The sequence below is a fragment of the Schistosoma haematobium genome, chromosome 2 (genome assembly GCF_000699445.3).
Source record: "Schistosoma haematobium chromosome 2, whole genome shotgun sequence".
NCBI lineage: Eukaryota > Metazoa > Platyhelminthes > Trematoda > Strigeidida > Schistosomatidae > Schistosoma > Schistosoma haematobium.
Window position 1 is genome coordinate 25,242,666 of NC_067197.1, and position 18,977 is coordinate 25,261,642.

The 18,977-nt window shown below is 32.7% G+C and overlaps 1 protein-coding gene across 1 annotated transcript in view; it reads right to left on the reverse strand.

The window, feature by feature from the left end:
- Window positions 1–2,430: 2,430 nt before the first annotated feature.
- RASGRP2 (RAS guanyl-releasing protein 2) overlaps window positions 2,431–18,977 on the reverse strand; it is a 77,057-nt gene continuing 60,510 nt past the window's right edge. The window contains exons 9-15 of the mRNA XM_051214715.1: window positions 18,648–18,829; window positions 15,302–15,762; window positions 13,234–13,318; window positions 10,257–10,688; window positions 8,902–8,997; window positions 7,525–7,898; window positions 2,431–3,159 (exon numbers count right to left, since the gene is read on the reverse strand). Of these exons, the coding sequence (XP_051067903.1) occupies window positions 3,012–3,159; window positions 7,525–7,898; window positions 8,902–8,997; window positions 10,257–10,688; window positions 13,234–13,318; window positions 15,302–15,762; window positions 18,648–18,829 (1,778 nt within the window). The 3' untranslated portion in view covers window positions 2,431–3,011. The remainder of the gene's footprint in view (window positions 3,160–7,524; window positions 7,899–8,901; window positions 8,998–10,256; window positions 10,689–13,233; window positions 13,319–15,301; window positions 15,763–18,647; window positions 18,830–18,977) is intronic.

Genomic DNA, 18,977 nt, shown 5'->3' on the forward strand with positions numbered 1-18,977 from the left:
AGAAATATGAAATAACTGAAGTAAATAGAAATCTCTGGACCAAGATACAGCTTTTTTTATTTTATGTTAATAATGACTGAATAACTTATCGCAGCATTGAAAATGTAACATGAAGTACACTTAAACTAATTTTATAATGTTTTGAACAGGTCATTCTCACATTTATCAATGTAGGAATCCTTTGTGTTAGAGTAACCAACATTCTTTTGACGTGAATTATAGGATTTGTGACTTAGCGTGTACCAATTCATGACACTGCTAGTTACTAAGTAATCAATCAATATGAATATCTCAGCCACACACATAATTTGTTGTGGTCCAAATACTTTACTGATAACGGCTCAAATTGTCAAGCTGGTTGATACAAGTTCAAATCATATGATAAGCAAATGTCTTTCTGACGAATATAAAATTGATCGACACTAAGGCTAAGAGCTTTCTGTTGACTGCCTCTAAACATAAATATGATATCTAGTGAATTAGACCAGTGGACATATTGCAGCTTGGTCGATAGAATTTAACCAAAATTCGCGACTAGGCAATTATAAAATTGGTAACTGCTCAGCGACCAATCAGTATATGTTGTCATTTTATAGTCAGTGATATAGATAGAACAATCAATCCGAAAACAACTCGTCATATTCAAAATGTCTATAGATTAATAAAATATGGTTTTATTATGCTGATTTGTCATTCAAATTCAATTACATTTAGACGTATATATTGACTAATCAAATAAACAGCTACGTAATATACATGTACTGAAGTATAAGCATGTTAACCTAAGATGGATTATATTGTACGTGTACAAATGTAAAGACTAGTTATTGTAGTGATAAATATTGACTGATTTTATCACATATTGTAAAACGTACATGTAAGTATATTAGACAATGTGTACACCTTGAAAAGAAGAAATGAGATCGATAGTGGCATTAATTACTTTCAGTATTCACGCATATGCAAATTAAACAAATTGCTAATTATTCAACTATATTATTTAATATATGCATATTATGATAAGAAAATACATGTGAAAGGTCTCATTTCGTTGAATAGTTAATTTATTTTACTTAATAACGTAAAGATGGGACAAATTAAACTTTTTAGTGTGTGGTAAAAACGAGCATGAAATATTATGTAACCTCGGATGACGTAGAAAAATACAATCATATTTGCAACGAAGAACTACAGAAAACATCATATAATTTAACAATTGTCCCTAAAATACCATTCAAAACGTATTAAAACGAAGTCTGTGACTTTGAATAACATGGATTGATGCTGTAGTTTTACGTTACCGCCATAGTACATCGGGAAAAGTGTAACGAATCACGAAAGGTTACAAAATTAAAACTTTCTACAAAATAACAAATACTTCAAAACATCTTAATTCGAATAAAGTAAAAAACCGTTTTATATATTTACAGAATCGTGTTTAAAGGTTAAGTCCGACTAGAATGCCAGCAAATCCCAGCTCAGCAGTTTGGAAGTCAATTGTGACTGTAATCTCTGGGTTTTTCTTTTCCAATTTTAGGGTCGCTGATGTGCACTGCTGAGGAGTCCTACACTATAATAGAACACCTGTTCAGTGCTTTCAGATTTTCGTAGGTTGTTTTCTTTATATCCATTCGTCATTTCAATAGAATTAGGAAAAGACGATGGAAATGGATAGAACATACAATACGCAAATCATCAAACGAAATCATGAGGCGATCCCTAATTTGGAATCATAAAATGATAAAATAGGAAGACTAAAGAACATATTACGTCGGGAAATAGAAGCAGATATGAAGATAAACAACAACTGGAAAGGATTGCTGAGAACAGGGTTGGATGGAGTGCTGGTGGGCGGCCTATGCTCCCCCATGAGGAGTAACAGGCGTAAGTAATTTAAGTATTACAGATATATCAATATTTTGTTGAAATTATCAAGTCTCACCTTAATAATGATGCTTTTTAGACTAGATTTTTTTTTATAAGTGGTTAAAACATGCGATTAAGCTTGATTTGCAAATCTATGGTCGGAGACAGAGAAAGTGATCTTAGAAAACACCAAAATAATTCTACTTCTCATAATGATTCTTGCTTCATGATAACGTCAAAATATTTTTATAATTCATTTTAATATTATCTTTAAAATGGTGGAAAAAAAATTTACAACTCAGATGGATTTCTTTGGTGATTCCAAGTTCTTGGAGCAAGACGATCTATCTGTCATGATTTCATTATCGATATGGACAGCATGAAATTCATTTTGTAATTAAACATTATCTCAAAGACCTGAATAACACCAAACTAATGTAATATGTAAATTAAATGTACCCGTATATGAAGAAATATCTTTCTCATAAGTGTTAAATATACCACAAGATATATATTTATAATTTTGTTATAAACGATAGAATAATATAAACATCGTAAAACAGTGATTGTTAATACTAAAGAATGAACAGACGAAATCTATCCATTGCATTACATGGGTAATATTTAAAAAAGGTGTAAACGTTTTTGAATTTTAAGAAAAGAACAACTGTGTTTACAAATTTTTGTTAAACAAAAAAAAAGTAGAAAAGAAAATAAGACAAGAAAAACAAACAGAATTAATTATCATAGCGAATAGAAATGAAATCGAAGAAAAAAATAAACAAAATTTAACCTCATGATGATGCTGATGATGATTAGGAGGAGGAGGATGAGGAAGAAGAAGAAGAAGAAGAAGATGAACAAAAGCAATCGTTCAGTAACTGAGACAACTGTCAATTAAAATATAATAATTATGTACAAAGATCATATTGAATAAAAAAAGGAATATTGGTTTTAATGAATTATTTGCAACAATATTTATATTCGTAGAAAGAAAAAAACATACATACAAAATGATTGACAATTCAGAATGAACGATAAAAAACATTTTATAAATACAGAATACTGAATAGATCATTATCTGAGTATGATTTTTCTTTCCTTTTCTTTGGTTCTTTTTACTTTCTTTCCGAATTTTTTGAGATTCATTTTGATGATAAAATACTTCGTTTTGAACGTTGAAGAATAATAATTAATTGTTCTTTGGCTTTATCTAATGCTATGTCATTGAATTGATCTTCAAATCCATTAATTATACGATTAATTTGAGGATTATGTGGAAAGTGGTGAACGCTTATGATAGGAAAACAGAGAAAATACAAACAAAAAGGAATTTTATGGTGTAAATGCTTCTTTTAAAATGAAATCAATATTTTATCGAGGTATTATATATATATATATATATATATATATATATATATATATATATATATGTATATATGTATATATACTATTATATTGAATCAAAGCAAATAAATTAGAAACATACGCATAATTTGTACTCAAATTTAAGTAGACCAAGTTTTATTATTACAATTTATTTATATAATATATCCTTGTGGGCCAGGGTAATTTTACATTGGTTTTCAGGAGAACCAGACACCATCCGGACTTTCACGTAAAAACCCAAACAGTACAGTTCAATCCCGCTTCACATGAGAACCAGACATCGTATAGGCTTTAACGCTACAATCTGAATAGTACAGCTCAATCCTGTGGTGCAACCACACAGGTATCAAGCACTTTGGTGGCCCATTCACACCATTCATATACACATTCACATCACATGTATAATTATTCCGATCAATGATCGCGTGAATCAATTATGCACAGCACGAACAAGCCAAAGTTGACCTATTCCGCTTACACGACAGTCAAACTCGTTAATGTTAGCAATGGCGACATGCCTGACAATGTCCCAATGACAATGGCCCTCGGGAACACTGAAAAGCAACCACTAGTATGAATGAAATCAGTTAACCAGCAAACAAATTTTGTGCATGAACAGTCAGCAAAACTTGCCAAACCATCCACAATAACAATGGCGAACCTCCAGCCTCATATGAGACCTTCAGCTCTATATAGCCATATAGCTTATACTGCATACAACACATGTATAGGGTAGTAAGCGAAATAGCCCAGCCTGAAGCGTTAGGGCTTAAATAACGCTTAAAACCCACTTTCTGACGTCGGAATACTATAATTAAACCGCCAAGATCATTTTTATCGCATTTGCGAAATTTTCATTTTTCCGACTTTTCAAACCCTGGAGTTAGGGGTAGTATCCCTTTTATTATTATCAACTGCTTAATTTGAAGCATAACTTAGAAAGAACTGAGCTTAACTGATCAAATCACATGTTTACCAAATGTAAACTACCCTTTGTTTAGTCGGTGAAACTATTACTGAATTTATTACAACAAGTTACGCTGCTTTAAATTCACCTGGAGATGTTTTAGGGTAACTACCGGTACGAAGCCAAGGTTGAATATAGAGTTAGCAACCTTGTCCCGTAGACAAAAATCATACTAAAAAATGCCAACCGGAAAAAATCCTGTATAGGATTTAAACTCTGTTCAGGGATTTGAAAGATCTCGTATGAATGTGTTATGCTATCTTATGATGTAAGCAGAGATTTTCAGAAACCATAAGGTCGACAGCTCTCCTGGCAGCAAGATAAATAATTAACATAGGTAAGTGGAGTGTCCGCATATTGTGGAACACTGAGAGAGCCATTCAAGTAGCTGCAAGAATATGAAGATACAACCTGCGGATCCTTAAAAATAAATGAATCCCATTAAATCCAAACTGAATAGAAAAGATTGACTTAAAAAGCAATGCTGTAGTAAACCTTGTGACAAAGAAAAAACACAAGGAGTTGCACTAATAATCTCTAAAGAATCATGGAGCACACCTACAGAATTTTAATCTTGTGGCTTCAGTATTATCAAACGAACCTTCGAAACAAAGAAAGGGATTAAAATGAATACCCATCAATGACAGCTGTGGAGACGATAAAGATCGGTTTTATACGAGGCTGCAGTTGATTGTTAAGAGATGTCCTGAAAATGAACTGATTATCCTGTTGGGAGACCTAAACAACAAGACTGGAATGGAAAATACCGAGTATGAAGATATAACTGGATGCAGCAATGACAGCGGAAAAAGCGGCTAGAGAATGAGACAACCATGTGATGGAACACAGCAGCTCTCAGGAAAACATATTAAACCAGATTGACCCATCAAAGATATAGACCGGGACCAGGCAGCATACAAGCTGAAACACTGTAATCAGACATAGAGCTAACTGCAAAGATGCCTCACATTCTCTTCGGAAATATTTAGGAGGTAGAGCAAGTATCGGCAAACTAGAAAAAGGATACCTCATCAAGAAACCAGAGAAAGAAGATCCTATCTAGTGTCAGAATTACAAAGACATCGTACTAGTGTCATTAGTAGGCAAATTATTGCTGAATCATTTTGAACTTTTATTACCCAGTGTAAAATTCACTGAGCTATTCAAATATATAAATGATTTTCTGTTAAATAACGATATTTTCTGCTTTCAGTTCATGGTTAAATAATAATTTCTTCTGCATATTACGCCTTCTTTTAACCACCTGAAACTTATCTTCATGTCATTGACTTACTGTATCACGTCTCCACTAGTCGAAAAGAGTAGATCATTCAAATAACGTAGTATAAATTCTGCTTTATTTTGTATATTTTCATAAGCTACTTACAAAGTTTATCGAACTAATCAAATGTCTGGATTGGATCTGATAATCGTAACAATATATATTATAATGTTTTAAATCACAATATTATCCTTCAATACATTCAAAGAACATGATTAGTTCCTGTGATCTTGTAGGTATGTGATTTTCATTAACAGCTGCTATCTTTGTTTTTTTAATTTTTAAAGAGATTTTAATCCTAATATCCAATACTAATTCGGGATTTGTAATTGTTTCTGGTAGTGATTAGATTCAGTGTGATAACGTTTAGTTTTTACAGATCTGTTAAAATTATTTGTGCTGTGAAAGTTAACTCACCATTTAATCGTCATCTGATTAACAAATTAATTATTTTTCCCTATTGAACAACTAAATACGAGCACGAATTTTTATATTAAATGATTTACTATACTTTCCCTTCTAATATGAAAATCAGACACTTGTATGTGAAATATAAAAGTGAAACTTCTTTGAGAAGTTTTCATAGAAAAAAACTATTTCGTCATACGTATAAAAATTACTTTGAATGATAACTGTAATGTATGTTTTATATTCAAGAAAATACAGTTGAATTCTATCATATGAGAGTCTTTCGGATAATTACGCAACAATCAGTTTAATCGAATTAATCACTCTACATCAACTTCATTTACTACGAAAAGCATTTGATAGCGTAGACAGAACAACACTATGGAAGCTTCTTCGACAATACGGCGTGCCTCAGAAGATAGTCAATATCATACAGAATTCCTATGATGGGTTAAACTGCAAAATTGTGCATGGAGGACAATTGACAAACTCGTTCGAAGTAAAGATCGGTGTTAGGCAAGGTTGCTTACTCTCACCCTTTCTCTTTCTCCTGGTGATCGAATGGATCATGAAGACGAGATACAGTGGACATCTAGGATCCATTTGGACAATTTAGACTTCACAGATGATCTGGCCCTCCTATCGCAAACGCAACAACAAATGCAGGAGATGATCAGTGTAGCAGCAGCCTCAGCAGCAGTAGGTCTCAATATACACGAAGAGAAAAGCAAGATCCTCCTATACAACACAGCATGCACCAATCCAGTCACAATTGACAGAGAAAATTTCGAAGATGTAAAAGCCTTTACATATCTGGACAGCATCATCGACGGACAGGGTGGATCTGATGCAGATGTGAAAGCGCGGGTCGGCAAAGCAAGAGCAGCATATTTACAACTGAAGAACATCTGGAACTCAAAACAACTGTCAACCAACTCCAAAGTCACAATTTTCAATACAAATATCAACACAGTTCTACTGTATGGGACGGAAACTTGGAGAACTACGAAAGCCATCATCCAGATGATAGAGGTGTTTATTAACAGCTGTCTACACAAAATACTTCGGATCCATTGACGAGACGCTATCAGCAACAACCTTGAGGAAAGCACCTAACTGCCTTACAAGGCAGGCTGTCGTTTGAAATCCTCAAGGCCAGAGGAGAAGAGGGAGACCAAAGAACACATTACGTCGAGAAATGCAGACGGACATAAGAATGAACAACAATTGTATAGAAGTAGAAATGCAGGCCCATGACAGAGTGGGTTGGAGAATGCTGGTCGGCGGCATATGCTCCATCGGGAGTAACAGACGTAAGTAAGTAAGTAAACAACTATATGAGTCTTTGCATATTTAAATATCTCAGTTGAACATACGTTATTTTTCAAGAGAATGTTATTCTTGGGATATAGTCTTTCATCAGATGGTGCAATCATCCGGTTGCAAACAGCGAAATGAGTGCTTAGTGTTTTGAGTTATCAATTACATTAAATACTACCCTACTGTTACATTCAAATATATTCTGTGAAGGACACAAATTTCAGCTAACGAAAATATGCACTATCTACTACGAAAGAGTAAAATGATTAATTTTTCTTAAGAATTCGCTTACTTTTCAACAGATCCTTCTTTTCGTTTTATAAAATAACCAAGTACCATATAGTGTTTCCAACACCTCCAAACATTAATCATGTCAGTCGAATTTGCATTCAGTGATGTAGTTATCATTTTAAGTGGTTTAAACACTTGGTGGGAAGAATCATCATGTTCTCTGATAGATTCAATATCATGTTCTATTTTATCATTTTTAGACAAGGTTGTTGTTGGTGAAGTTGACAGGTGAATTGGATTGCCAATATGTAGATGAATTAGTTGTTGAAATATTAATCCTAAATAGGGCAAACACGGTAATGCAGATGTTTCTAAGTCTCGTCGATATTCACCGAAATTCGGAGGTTTCATATAGGATGAAAAACCAGCAACCAACTGAAAATTTTAGAGTTGAAGCAATATGGGGTATTTTTAAGTGAAATCAAAAGTACTACTCTAACCTAATAAGTAGCATGTAAATATAATTCATATATGTGTTTCTTATGCCACTGTAAAGTAATTCACTTTTCCAGATAGTTGAAACACAGTGGTTGGATAAATTCTACTAATTAAATTTGTCTATCAACGTTTCAACAGTACTTAATAAGTTATGGTACTTCATTGTTCGTTATCGCCATACAAATTTATGAGTCAACTATTGTCCCTTATTCAGATTCAAATAGGAACAACCACTTCATATTAGATCCTCTTTTATTTGAAGAGTGAATAATGGTGAAACCAATAGTCGGTTTACCGAGTTCCTAATTACATTTAACATACCATTAATGTTAATTTTTAATACGTTATACCCGGTTCAGGGTTTAAACAAACTCACATAATCTATCCAAGTATATTCGAAAAACAGCTACTGTATTTGCAGAGTTGGTTCATGAAATTATTGGTTGTGATGGTTTACACTACTTCATATTCTGCAAGATTTGAATTTGACTGTATTGTCTTCAAATGCTAAATGCTAATTGTTGTTAATTGATTTGCCTAATTACTATTTGTTAACTAATTATGTATAAAAGATAAATTTATGTCCAAAACTGTTTCTGCCTACGTGTTTAATCTCATGTTTAACAACGTTTACATTTTAAAAATCGGTGAGACCATAATTTATGGACGGACGTTTAGCAATGCTAAAATAACCTTGAGAATACTCACCTACTTACCAGAGTTAAATGATAGTTATAAAAAATTGCAGTTAGACATCAGGCTTAGAAATTGAATTCAATGTTTTGTTCACAAATTAACATCAGCCATAATGCTAAAATGCTATTTAGCCAAATGCATGAATACATTTTGCATTAAAATCTAAGACCTGTTATCTTAAATTTGATTGGTTCTTGCATAAATTTTAGTCTCGCTTAAAAGTCCATTGTAAATTTAAACTCACTTGTTTTGATTTCTTAGAAAGGAGACATTCAGGTAATTCTTGGATAGCCAACAATAATGCAAGGAATGAACTAAAATTGTGTAATTGCTTTAGATGCTAAAAAGTTTAAATAAATTTTAGAAAAAAATGAATTTAAGTGGTATAAGATACTATAGGAAAATCACTTAGTCCGAATTCGAAAAATAGTATCATTAGATATCTTGATGAATGTCTCATCCGATAATGATTGATTGAGGTCCATGATATAAAATGGACAATGATGTATACACTATCGACTGGGAATGCTATTTTCTGTATACAACTTTCAAACACAAGCTAGTTAACTGGTATTGCTTCCCTTATACACTTACAGTTCAGCATGAACTTTGTTTTGAAAATGCCTTATGTAGTTGGGTTGTCACATTTTGGTTAAAATTCATGACGATGATATACAAATAGTATATTCAAATATCGAATTGATAATTTGTTAGTTGGAAAAAACCATTCAAATAGTGTTCGTGATCAATAGCTCTATTAGTTTAATAAAACCATAGGCTTTCTTTAATAAACTGACTTTCACCAAAATTCAGTTAAAAGAAATTCTTTTCTCGATCTACTATTTAAGTAGATTTTGAGATTTTATTATCGTCATGTTAGAACAGTCAGATCATTAAACATTTCTCGGTTAATGATTGCTCGGTCTAATATTTTCCGATTATTCTTTCTGGCATTAAACACATTTATTCTTCAAGAAGTGTAGTGTTGATGAATGAAAAATAAATTATGTTAACAGTTAAATACCCTCTTGAAATACTTTCAGATTATACATAAAACTAGTTCCTTTCAGTAAAAATTAATAAGTGCCTTATTCTCTGTGAAAACACTTCAAACAGTTCATGATGATACATATTTTCGTATTGTCTAGAAACGACATTTCATATTATTCAAGATTTTCCAGCATGGTGTATCTGTTTATACAGGTATTTGAATTCACCACTTATCTCGTAAAATGCTATTAGGTTATCCACTATGATAAGTAGTCAGGATAGCCACCAAATTATTCAACAGTTCTTAGCTTTTCTAGAGGTTTTCATTCTACCACTTGTTAATATTCACTGTTGACAGTTACTAAAAAATATTATAAACTTCCAGTTACAATCTTTATCAAAACATCCACTAGAAAAGTCACTATATCAACAATGGATGACAGGATTCAGCCCTATATACCAACCATAAAAAATTACAAGCTCGGAACAATAATGATAAAGTTCCAACGATTATAGTAACAATCTAAGATGCATTCTGAAAAATAAATCAGTGATCGTAAACTATTGGGCTTTAGTTGCCAAGTGTTTACAATCAAAACTATAACTAACCTTTAAGATTTCGCATAGTTTCTGTAACATAATATTGACAGCAACAATTTTCTTTGTTAAAATACTTTTATGGTGTATTAATGAATTTGATTTTATAAAATCTTCATTTGTAGATTTGACATTGTTTGTTAATTCTACATCAGATTGTGAATCATATTCTCTATTGTTTAATTTGTTTTTATTTTTAATATTTGGAACAATTAGAGAACATGTATGACGACTACGTAAATTATCAAACAATGATTTACCACTTGCACTTTTTATTTGATGATTTGATAAATTTACTAAAGAATATTTTTCAACTATTTTTGGCGCTATGATAAGTAGCATTCCTTTAGCCCAACGTGTTATTTGATTGAAATGTTCAACACATCTACCTAAAGTTTGAGCTTCACCTTTTTCTAAATGTTGAATATCTAGTAGTTCATGAAACTGAAATGTTCAAAAAGAATGTACAAATTCAGTTTTCAGTAACCATGTTAACATTGAACTAAACAAGTTAATAAAAATTTTGAAATAACTCAAATATTTATCGCTTTATGCATGTAAATCAATAACAGAAAACAATACGTGAATACTGAGTAATTTGAAGTTAAAACTTCTTGACCAATATTAAGTTCACTAATGAATGAGATATTAAGCTAGTCTAGTAACTAGGTGTTTATTTCATTTCAGTAACAGATTGTTCGCATAATGTTACAAAACAGTATTGCTGTGGTGTGGATTACTTATATCCACATAAGTAGTATATAATTGTGGTCGGGCATAGAATGTATTTCAGTAGAAGGTCGATGAGGAAAGAACGGGAACGGAACGCAATAGGTATGAAAACACGTGAACAATGAAATCTGAGACAATGGGTTGATGCTTGCAACAGCAACAGTCAAGTTTGGGATGATGGATTGATATTTTGTTGTGGCTTTATGACCCACTAGTTATCACCACCAATATTAATACGACTTATTCGCCTTTGTACTGTACTAAATCTATGATGTTCGTTCGGTCTGATCAGCCTAGCTCCCTATTGGTCCGTTGCTCGTCTAGCCCGTCCAGCTGAGTTCAGAATGCCAACAACAGCCTCCACTATGCGAATCATTTATTTCAGACATACTGGGTTTATTTACCAAACAGATCGCGACGCAGCATAAAATAGGAAATAACACTAGTACAAAATATTAGCTAAAAGTGACTGTGAACGTGGGAGGCATTAATCAATAAACTGAACATAGCTTAGGAACAGTAAATCGTACAATACTAACATATAGGTCAAAATAAAGCTTCAGTCAGTCAGTAACAACGTAGAACTTCGTACGTAGGCACATCAGTTCGAGTTGCCACACCAGATTTGCACAGAGATGCAGTGGTAGAAGTTCAAACCCTGGAAATCTAGACTAGGAAAGTGTTATCTCTAAGAGTACGTCGACCACAAAGTTGAACAAGAATGGAGAGAGTGGACAGCCCTGACGAACACCACTTGAGGTAATCAATTCTGATGACAGTTCGCTATAAGCTCTCACTCTATCAGTTGTGTTCGAGTAGAGAGCCTTTATAAGGTTAATGTACTTCTTTGGTACTCCTTTCAGTGACAAACACTGCCATAGAACCTTAGGAGGAAGCCTGCTGTCCTATTTGGCACAGTGTTCGGACGTTAAACGTTCCTACGTGTAGTTTAGAGCGTGGTTTCAGGAGACCAGAAATAGCGTTCCGTGTACTCCAGTCGTTTGCCCTAGCGGTGCGAGGTGAGAAAAAGGACGTGAAAAGGGTTAGTCGTGGAGATAAGAGAGGTATTAGGTGTAGGGAGGGTTTGAATGTGACCAACTTGGTTTCGTGTGCTGTTACGGGTATGAGGGCTGGTGCCACTTCCGGCTGCCCATACCGTGGAAGGGTATTTCTTGAGGAACCTGAAAAGGAAATTGGATTAGTGTTGGTCTTAATGACCTGGGAGCGTGACCGCAGAGCCCAAAGGACAACTGCTTGAGGCCGGTCGCGCACGGCGTTTTTGTGGGAAGTTTCTGACGTGTTAGCTCCGTTCTTCAAAGGGCCTTACCGCCGGAGACGGAAATCCGTGAGGTGAGGTAAGGTGTGACATTTTTAGGGTCGACCTGTTCTAACCCCACCCCTCCTTGTGGGAAGGCAGAATCGCTGCAGATGCTGGTTGTCTGGAGGAAACACCTTACTGCTGTCACACCCCTCTACAGTCAGCAGTACGACTTCGCCCTCAGACCTTGAGTTGCTGCTTTTAGTATTACTGGTGTGGTTGAACCTACAGGAACATATGTTCCAGCCAATATAGCTTGGTTGGGTCATCACGATAGGCAAGCTTGACCACCACGTCAAGGTGACAGCTTCGGTCGGGCAAAATAAAGCTTATAACAAGGGGAATATAGATATACATATTCTAGTTACTGAATATGTATACCATAAGAATATATAAACAATATTAGTCCATTAATAGGTCTCAGACGTTAATCGTAATGTAATCTTCACTAGGATATAACACATATGGTTCTCAAATTTTATTGAGATGCTCTGTAATTCTGTGCTCAAATACATTCGATTGTCCCTACTGGTGTTCTTGTTCACTACATTACTACATCTCCATCCATTATTTCTATATTCATAATTATATTCGTAATTCATTCCTCAATACACCGATCTAGCTTCTGATTGCGTATAATTAACTCTTCAGTAATGTTTATAAGATTAATATGTACACTTTTCAGCAGATTAAGTTTAAACAAATAAACGGTACCGGTTACGATGAATAATACGATCTTATGAATTGAATGATATGATTATATTTATAAAATAAACGTTAAAAATCTCGTCTTATTATTTATAATTTGGTTTACTAATTATGGAAGACATAAATGATTCATTTTGTGCGTGTGTGTGTGTGTGGAATTAAGCTTAGCCTTGAAATATTTCATTATTTCAAGATATCATGGAGATTCTATCCCTTAAATATACTACTCACATCAATTTGAGCGAATTTTTCTTCTTCAATTTGAGTTATTTCTTCTGCAATTAATCGTGCATCACATTCAAGGAATTCGTTAGCTCTACAAGAATATTGCATAAAAATATTTAAAAAATGCACAACAATTAAAAGATATCAGATGGGGTTTGTGGATATTATAGTAATTTCAATGGCTAAGATCATGAGTCAGTTGAAGCCAGACCACCATAGAATATCTGGAAGTTAAACATTAACACCGTTGGATGTCAGCCGGCTCAGTGGTCTAGTGGTTAAGTGCGCGAAACCAGTAGGTACTGGGTTCGAATCTCGTAGGGTGAGAGGTCGTGGGTGAGCACTGCTGAGGAGTCCCACAATAGGACGGAACGGCCGTCCAGTGCTTCCAGGTTTTCCATGGTGGTCTAGCTTTAACTGACTCATGATATTAACCATTTAAATTAAAAGATACTTAAAAGAAACTTTTGGAGTGACTATAGAATACTTCTTAACACTGTGTTGCTTCATCAGAGGCATAACAAATTTAAACATTAGTTGATATAATGAAAAAAATAGAACAGAATGTCATTACTTCGTTTCATAGTCATTTTGTTAAAAATTCCTCTTCAATACAAGAGCAATTAATAATTTAAATCCAATATGTTGTTTACATGATAATATTGACATATCTGATGGAAAAAAACAATTAAGTACATATGGAATTGATAATTAATTCTGATCTGAACTTACCAAAGAAATGATACTGTAGTGGACATGGCTTGGTGGGGATAACTAATCTACCATCCAATCTAAAATTACAGATTTCCTTTGTAAAATGTGAAAAACTATACATCAAATACTTTATTTGCAAATATTCAGTCGATTGTCCTAAACTCCGTTGTTCCTTCATTGACATTACGATTAGTCTCTGTTAACATTCCCGTTCTCTGCAATTCGATCTTCTCAATCTCCTTTTGGTGTTAAATACTACTTATGTCGATAGACAATAAGTAGCATATACCACAATAAGTTTTGTAAAAACTAGTATACCTAAGGCATTTGAAGTTAAAGTCAATAACGAAACTGACATATGTGATCTGATTTTGAATCAATTGTATGTTATATATATTGTGCACACGAAGAATGTTTTGTCAAAGAATAATACATCGTTTTGTTAACTTTGTAGAACTTTCATGAGAAAGGTTCTCAAAGATTCTAAATATTCCAGTTTTGCATTATTTGGCATCAAATGAAATAATGAGTGTTTAAATTCATTTTATACCCGAATACATTACTTTGTGTTAAAAGAAGCATATAACAATACGTTCATCACAACATACCTAAATGTTCATCTGAATATGAAAAGCTATTTACTTTAATAGAGTTTCAGTAAATCACGCTAAACTCAAGTGAAGGGCTATCGTGAATCAAAGTTTATTTTAAACCAACTAATGTCTCTGTATTGCCTTACTTTCATTCCTTTTGCAATCTTAAGTTATCTTTTGTTTAACCCATTTTTTCTGTATCGATAGTCCTGACTCATCCAATGGGTTACCTGTCAATGAAATGTGTACGATGTAAATATTCTAAATGTTGCCAATTTCATTTTTTGTGAGTTAATGTAAATTGTAAGAACTAGATAGAAAATTTAGTCGTTAATATATTCTATATTTCAGAGACTGAACCTCGAGATCATCGTGACTGTGAATATGATATTAATTTGTTTATTCAGCGATTGTGCTCCACATTAGATCGTTAGATTAACTTAAGTCATTGATATTCAGCCTTTTTGATGTTTTAGTAAGCATTATAGACAAATCAGTACAAAATGACCCGATGACGTGAGTTAAAATGTTCATTTGGAACAAGAGTTAGTGAATATAGAAAATCCAATTTTACAATTTAATGGACGATACAGGTGTAGTCTACTGTCCGGGATGTCATCACACAGCTGGATGGAGATCTGAATGCATAGATTCAATGTCACTTATATTGTTTGTTCTTTTTCAACTGAATAATGGTGGTAAATTTTTATTGCTCTCATAGTCTAATTTTGTTCATTACAAGGAAATCATTCATATATATAACATACCTTACTATGGCATCTTCTTCAGGTTCACAAATGCACATTTTACTATCTGTATTTACCAAAGGTGAATAAAGTACAGAATCATGATTGTTTATTTCATCTAAATTTGTATTATTTTGTCCAGTTAATGAATTATTGATAACTAACGGCTGTTTTGACCATAAATTATTTGACTCAGTTTTATTTAGCGTTGGATTTCTTATCGTCGAAATGTAATCAACACTGTCATTATTTATATTGTTTAATTTGTTTGAATAATTTGTTAATTTATGTTTTGATGATAGAATTGGTAGTTTTTCTAGTAATCGATCAGCAAGAACACGATGTGGTTCATCTGAAATTTGATTATCGTTATGTATTTGTTCATTTGTAATTAGTTGATTATCATACATAAGAAGACGTGCAAATCGATTAAGCTTGAGAATTAATGAAGCAGTCAATTGTTTTGAATGAATATCTTTAGCCTACAATAAATAATCAAGGGAAAAATATGTTAACAGAAATCCAATAACATTTTAATGTGGTTATATCCTAGTTTTAATATTTGCATATGTCTTGAAACCATTGAAGTATTCTGATAATATGTATCATCATTTTTGTATGAACAAGAATGTGGTTTCCAGTATACTAGATCATTCAAAAATTTAACATGACTCGTATGTAAGTTCACAATATATTCATAAAATGTTTTGATTGCGATTTGCAGACCAGGATAAAAAACACAATACAGTAAGAGAAAAGCATAAAATAGGATGGAAAAGAAAGTTAATTGACTAAAACTGGTTACCCCTCAATGAGGGGTAACAGGCGTAAGTAAGTAAATGGGTAATGCAAATCATGTACCAATTATAAAAATTTCATAAAATAAAATGAGTTCATATTATTTAGTGAAATTGTTGTTTCAAGTTTTTGGTTCAGGTTGATGAAGTGAACTAAACGTTCAGTTTGAATCACGCTAAACATAGGGAGACTAATTTGGGATGTTTTAAAGAACATCCTTTCCCAATAGTTTTCTTCAACGAGTCTAACAATATCTTCATTATATTCCAGGTCAACTAGGTCACGTCAACCAAAGATTGGAAAACTTTCTATTAACGCCCTAATATGTTTGGTCCTACCTTTCCCCCTCCTTAGACATACATTTAATTTTGGTAGTTCAAATTACAAACGGGTCTTAGTTTAACTAACACTAAAAACTAGGAGTATCTCCTAATCGTTCGTTATTAAAAATCACCGTAGACGGTCCAAAATCACAGATTCCTAATCGATGAAACTAAACACAAGGTAACTGAAAACAATTAATGTCCCAAAGTTTCTTTATTCAGTGGTAGTTATATTCTAACTGCTCAACTGAGCGAACTTATTTAGAAAAACTATCATTACTTAAATATTACTAACTGACTTATAATTCGAAGCTACACTGTTGTTCAGATAATAAAACAACGTCATCTCTGAACTTCGAAGATCAATTGAAAGACGTGGTCTATCTAACGTCTCTTCATCATGATATGAAATATAAAAGCTGCTCAACATATACATATGATTGATAAAATTTATTAAAAATCAGGAATCATCGGATAACTGTATTTTTCTTTTCATTGGACTTAGCAGCACGTTTCAATGACTTATTCAGGGATCACAAATAAGACTCTCTGATTTCATAGTGTGTTAAAAAAATTTTATCTATAAATTCCAGTTCAATAATATATAGTATCAGGTGCATGTCTTAACAATTAAAAGTCTTGTATTCTATCCTTGAAGGGTTTATCAGTTAACACTTATAAATGATTGTCTAGTGTGTTGAAAAGGCTATTTAATGGAATCTCAATTTATGAAGAAAACCACTTATAAACTAGAAACCTCTCAATCAAAATATCATTAAATGTTCACATCATGTTTAGTTTGCCTAGATCAATTTATTGATTGTTAAATATTTTATTTAATACCATATGTTTTGTAGTAGGGATGAATTCACAGTTAAAACACACATTATGTTTCAATTAATTCTCCACTAATATTTATTTATCAGGTTAGTATCTAAATTGAATGTGAAAAAACATTGTTTTTTTCTGAAGTAGTTAGTTTCTATCTTCGTCAGCTAGGTCTATAAAACTGATCTTGGTTCTTTTTCACAATTTTTTTCATTACATAACATACTTAATGTACGAATACCAATGGAATTTTATTCCATTTCTCGAAAAAGTTCATGAAGAAGAAAATATGTAAAACAACTATGATGTCTCCGTTTGAATTGAACACTAATTATATTTATAAAAGCTCTACAGTTTATCAAGTGGTTTACAAGTGCAATTAATCAGTTAAAATAAATCTAAAACGAAAAAAAAAACTTGGAAAATTTTTGAACTTGAAAAAGCAATGCTCCAGGAATCTTAATAATCTGACTTATTTTATGTATTAGTGTGGCCCTTCATTTTGATGCTAATTAGATCGCACGATGATGTTATCGACGGGTTCATCACTTTTTAGTGGACCTTGTATCTGATTTCAATTGGATCGTATGAATCATTTTTGTTGAAATATATATCACGGCTACCCTCTTATATAGTCATCGACTGTAATTACGTTAGTGAATAACGGAATAAGTCAAATACGAGAATGAAATTTTGAATACGGATATTATGTGCATTTATTAATCTGAACAGATAATCAGGAAAACGAGGCAAATGAAGCGGAGAGGAGAGAGCGAAGAGAAAGAAAATTTCACACATTGAAGAAGGCGAGTGAGTCAACTCGATTTAACCAGGCGTGACTTGACATTTATAGTCAGAGAAGAATAGGTTACAGATGTTGTGAGTAGGGTAAAAGATTAACACATACGCTTATACAAAAACAGTCAAGGTTAATAAGTAAATAATTGACAAGCTCAAAATGTGACTCAAGAAGAATAAAAAACTGGACTATGTGGAAGCTAGAATAACTTATGTGGGCTTGATATAGTGTGGTGTGTGCTACTGATGTCGACAGATATAAGTATTATGTATCACCAATCGAAAGTGGGACGATTGGAAGCAGAAGATTGAGAAAGTCAAAGAGAAGAAAACGAGAATAGGGAGTGATTGGTATGGAAACGAAAGTACAACATAGTCTGAATATTTTGCAAATCAAGTATTTTGATATGGTTCTTAGATTTCACCAAGATATTCTGTAATGTTGTTGGTTGTCCCCATCTATGTTCTTGTTCACTACAATAGTATCAGCCACTACAATGTTATCGAAGTTAATTATTGACAATTCTTGAGATAGGCTAACAAAACGTTTACATTCAAACACCGAATACTATATATATATATACTTATGTATTTATTAAAATAAATCAAAATAAACTTACAATACTAACTAAATAATCTGCAGCAGCTAAAGCGTCAATCCAATCACTACTTTGACAACCCGGTTCAACAGGAGCATATGCAACATAGATTTGGATTAAACGTTCAATTATTTTATCAGGACTTGTAAATGTTGGATAAGTTAAACGAATCACATCAGGAAATAAATAATCTGGATGACTAGCTAAAAGTAAATCATAATTATGAATAATATTTAAATACATGAAAGTTAATATTACGTTTTAAACAATTTAATTATATTAGTTTAATAAATTAAATTGACTAAGAATATAAAGTACAAGGAAGTCTATATTACTGAATGACAATACATA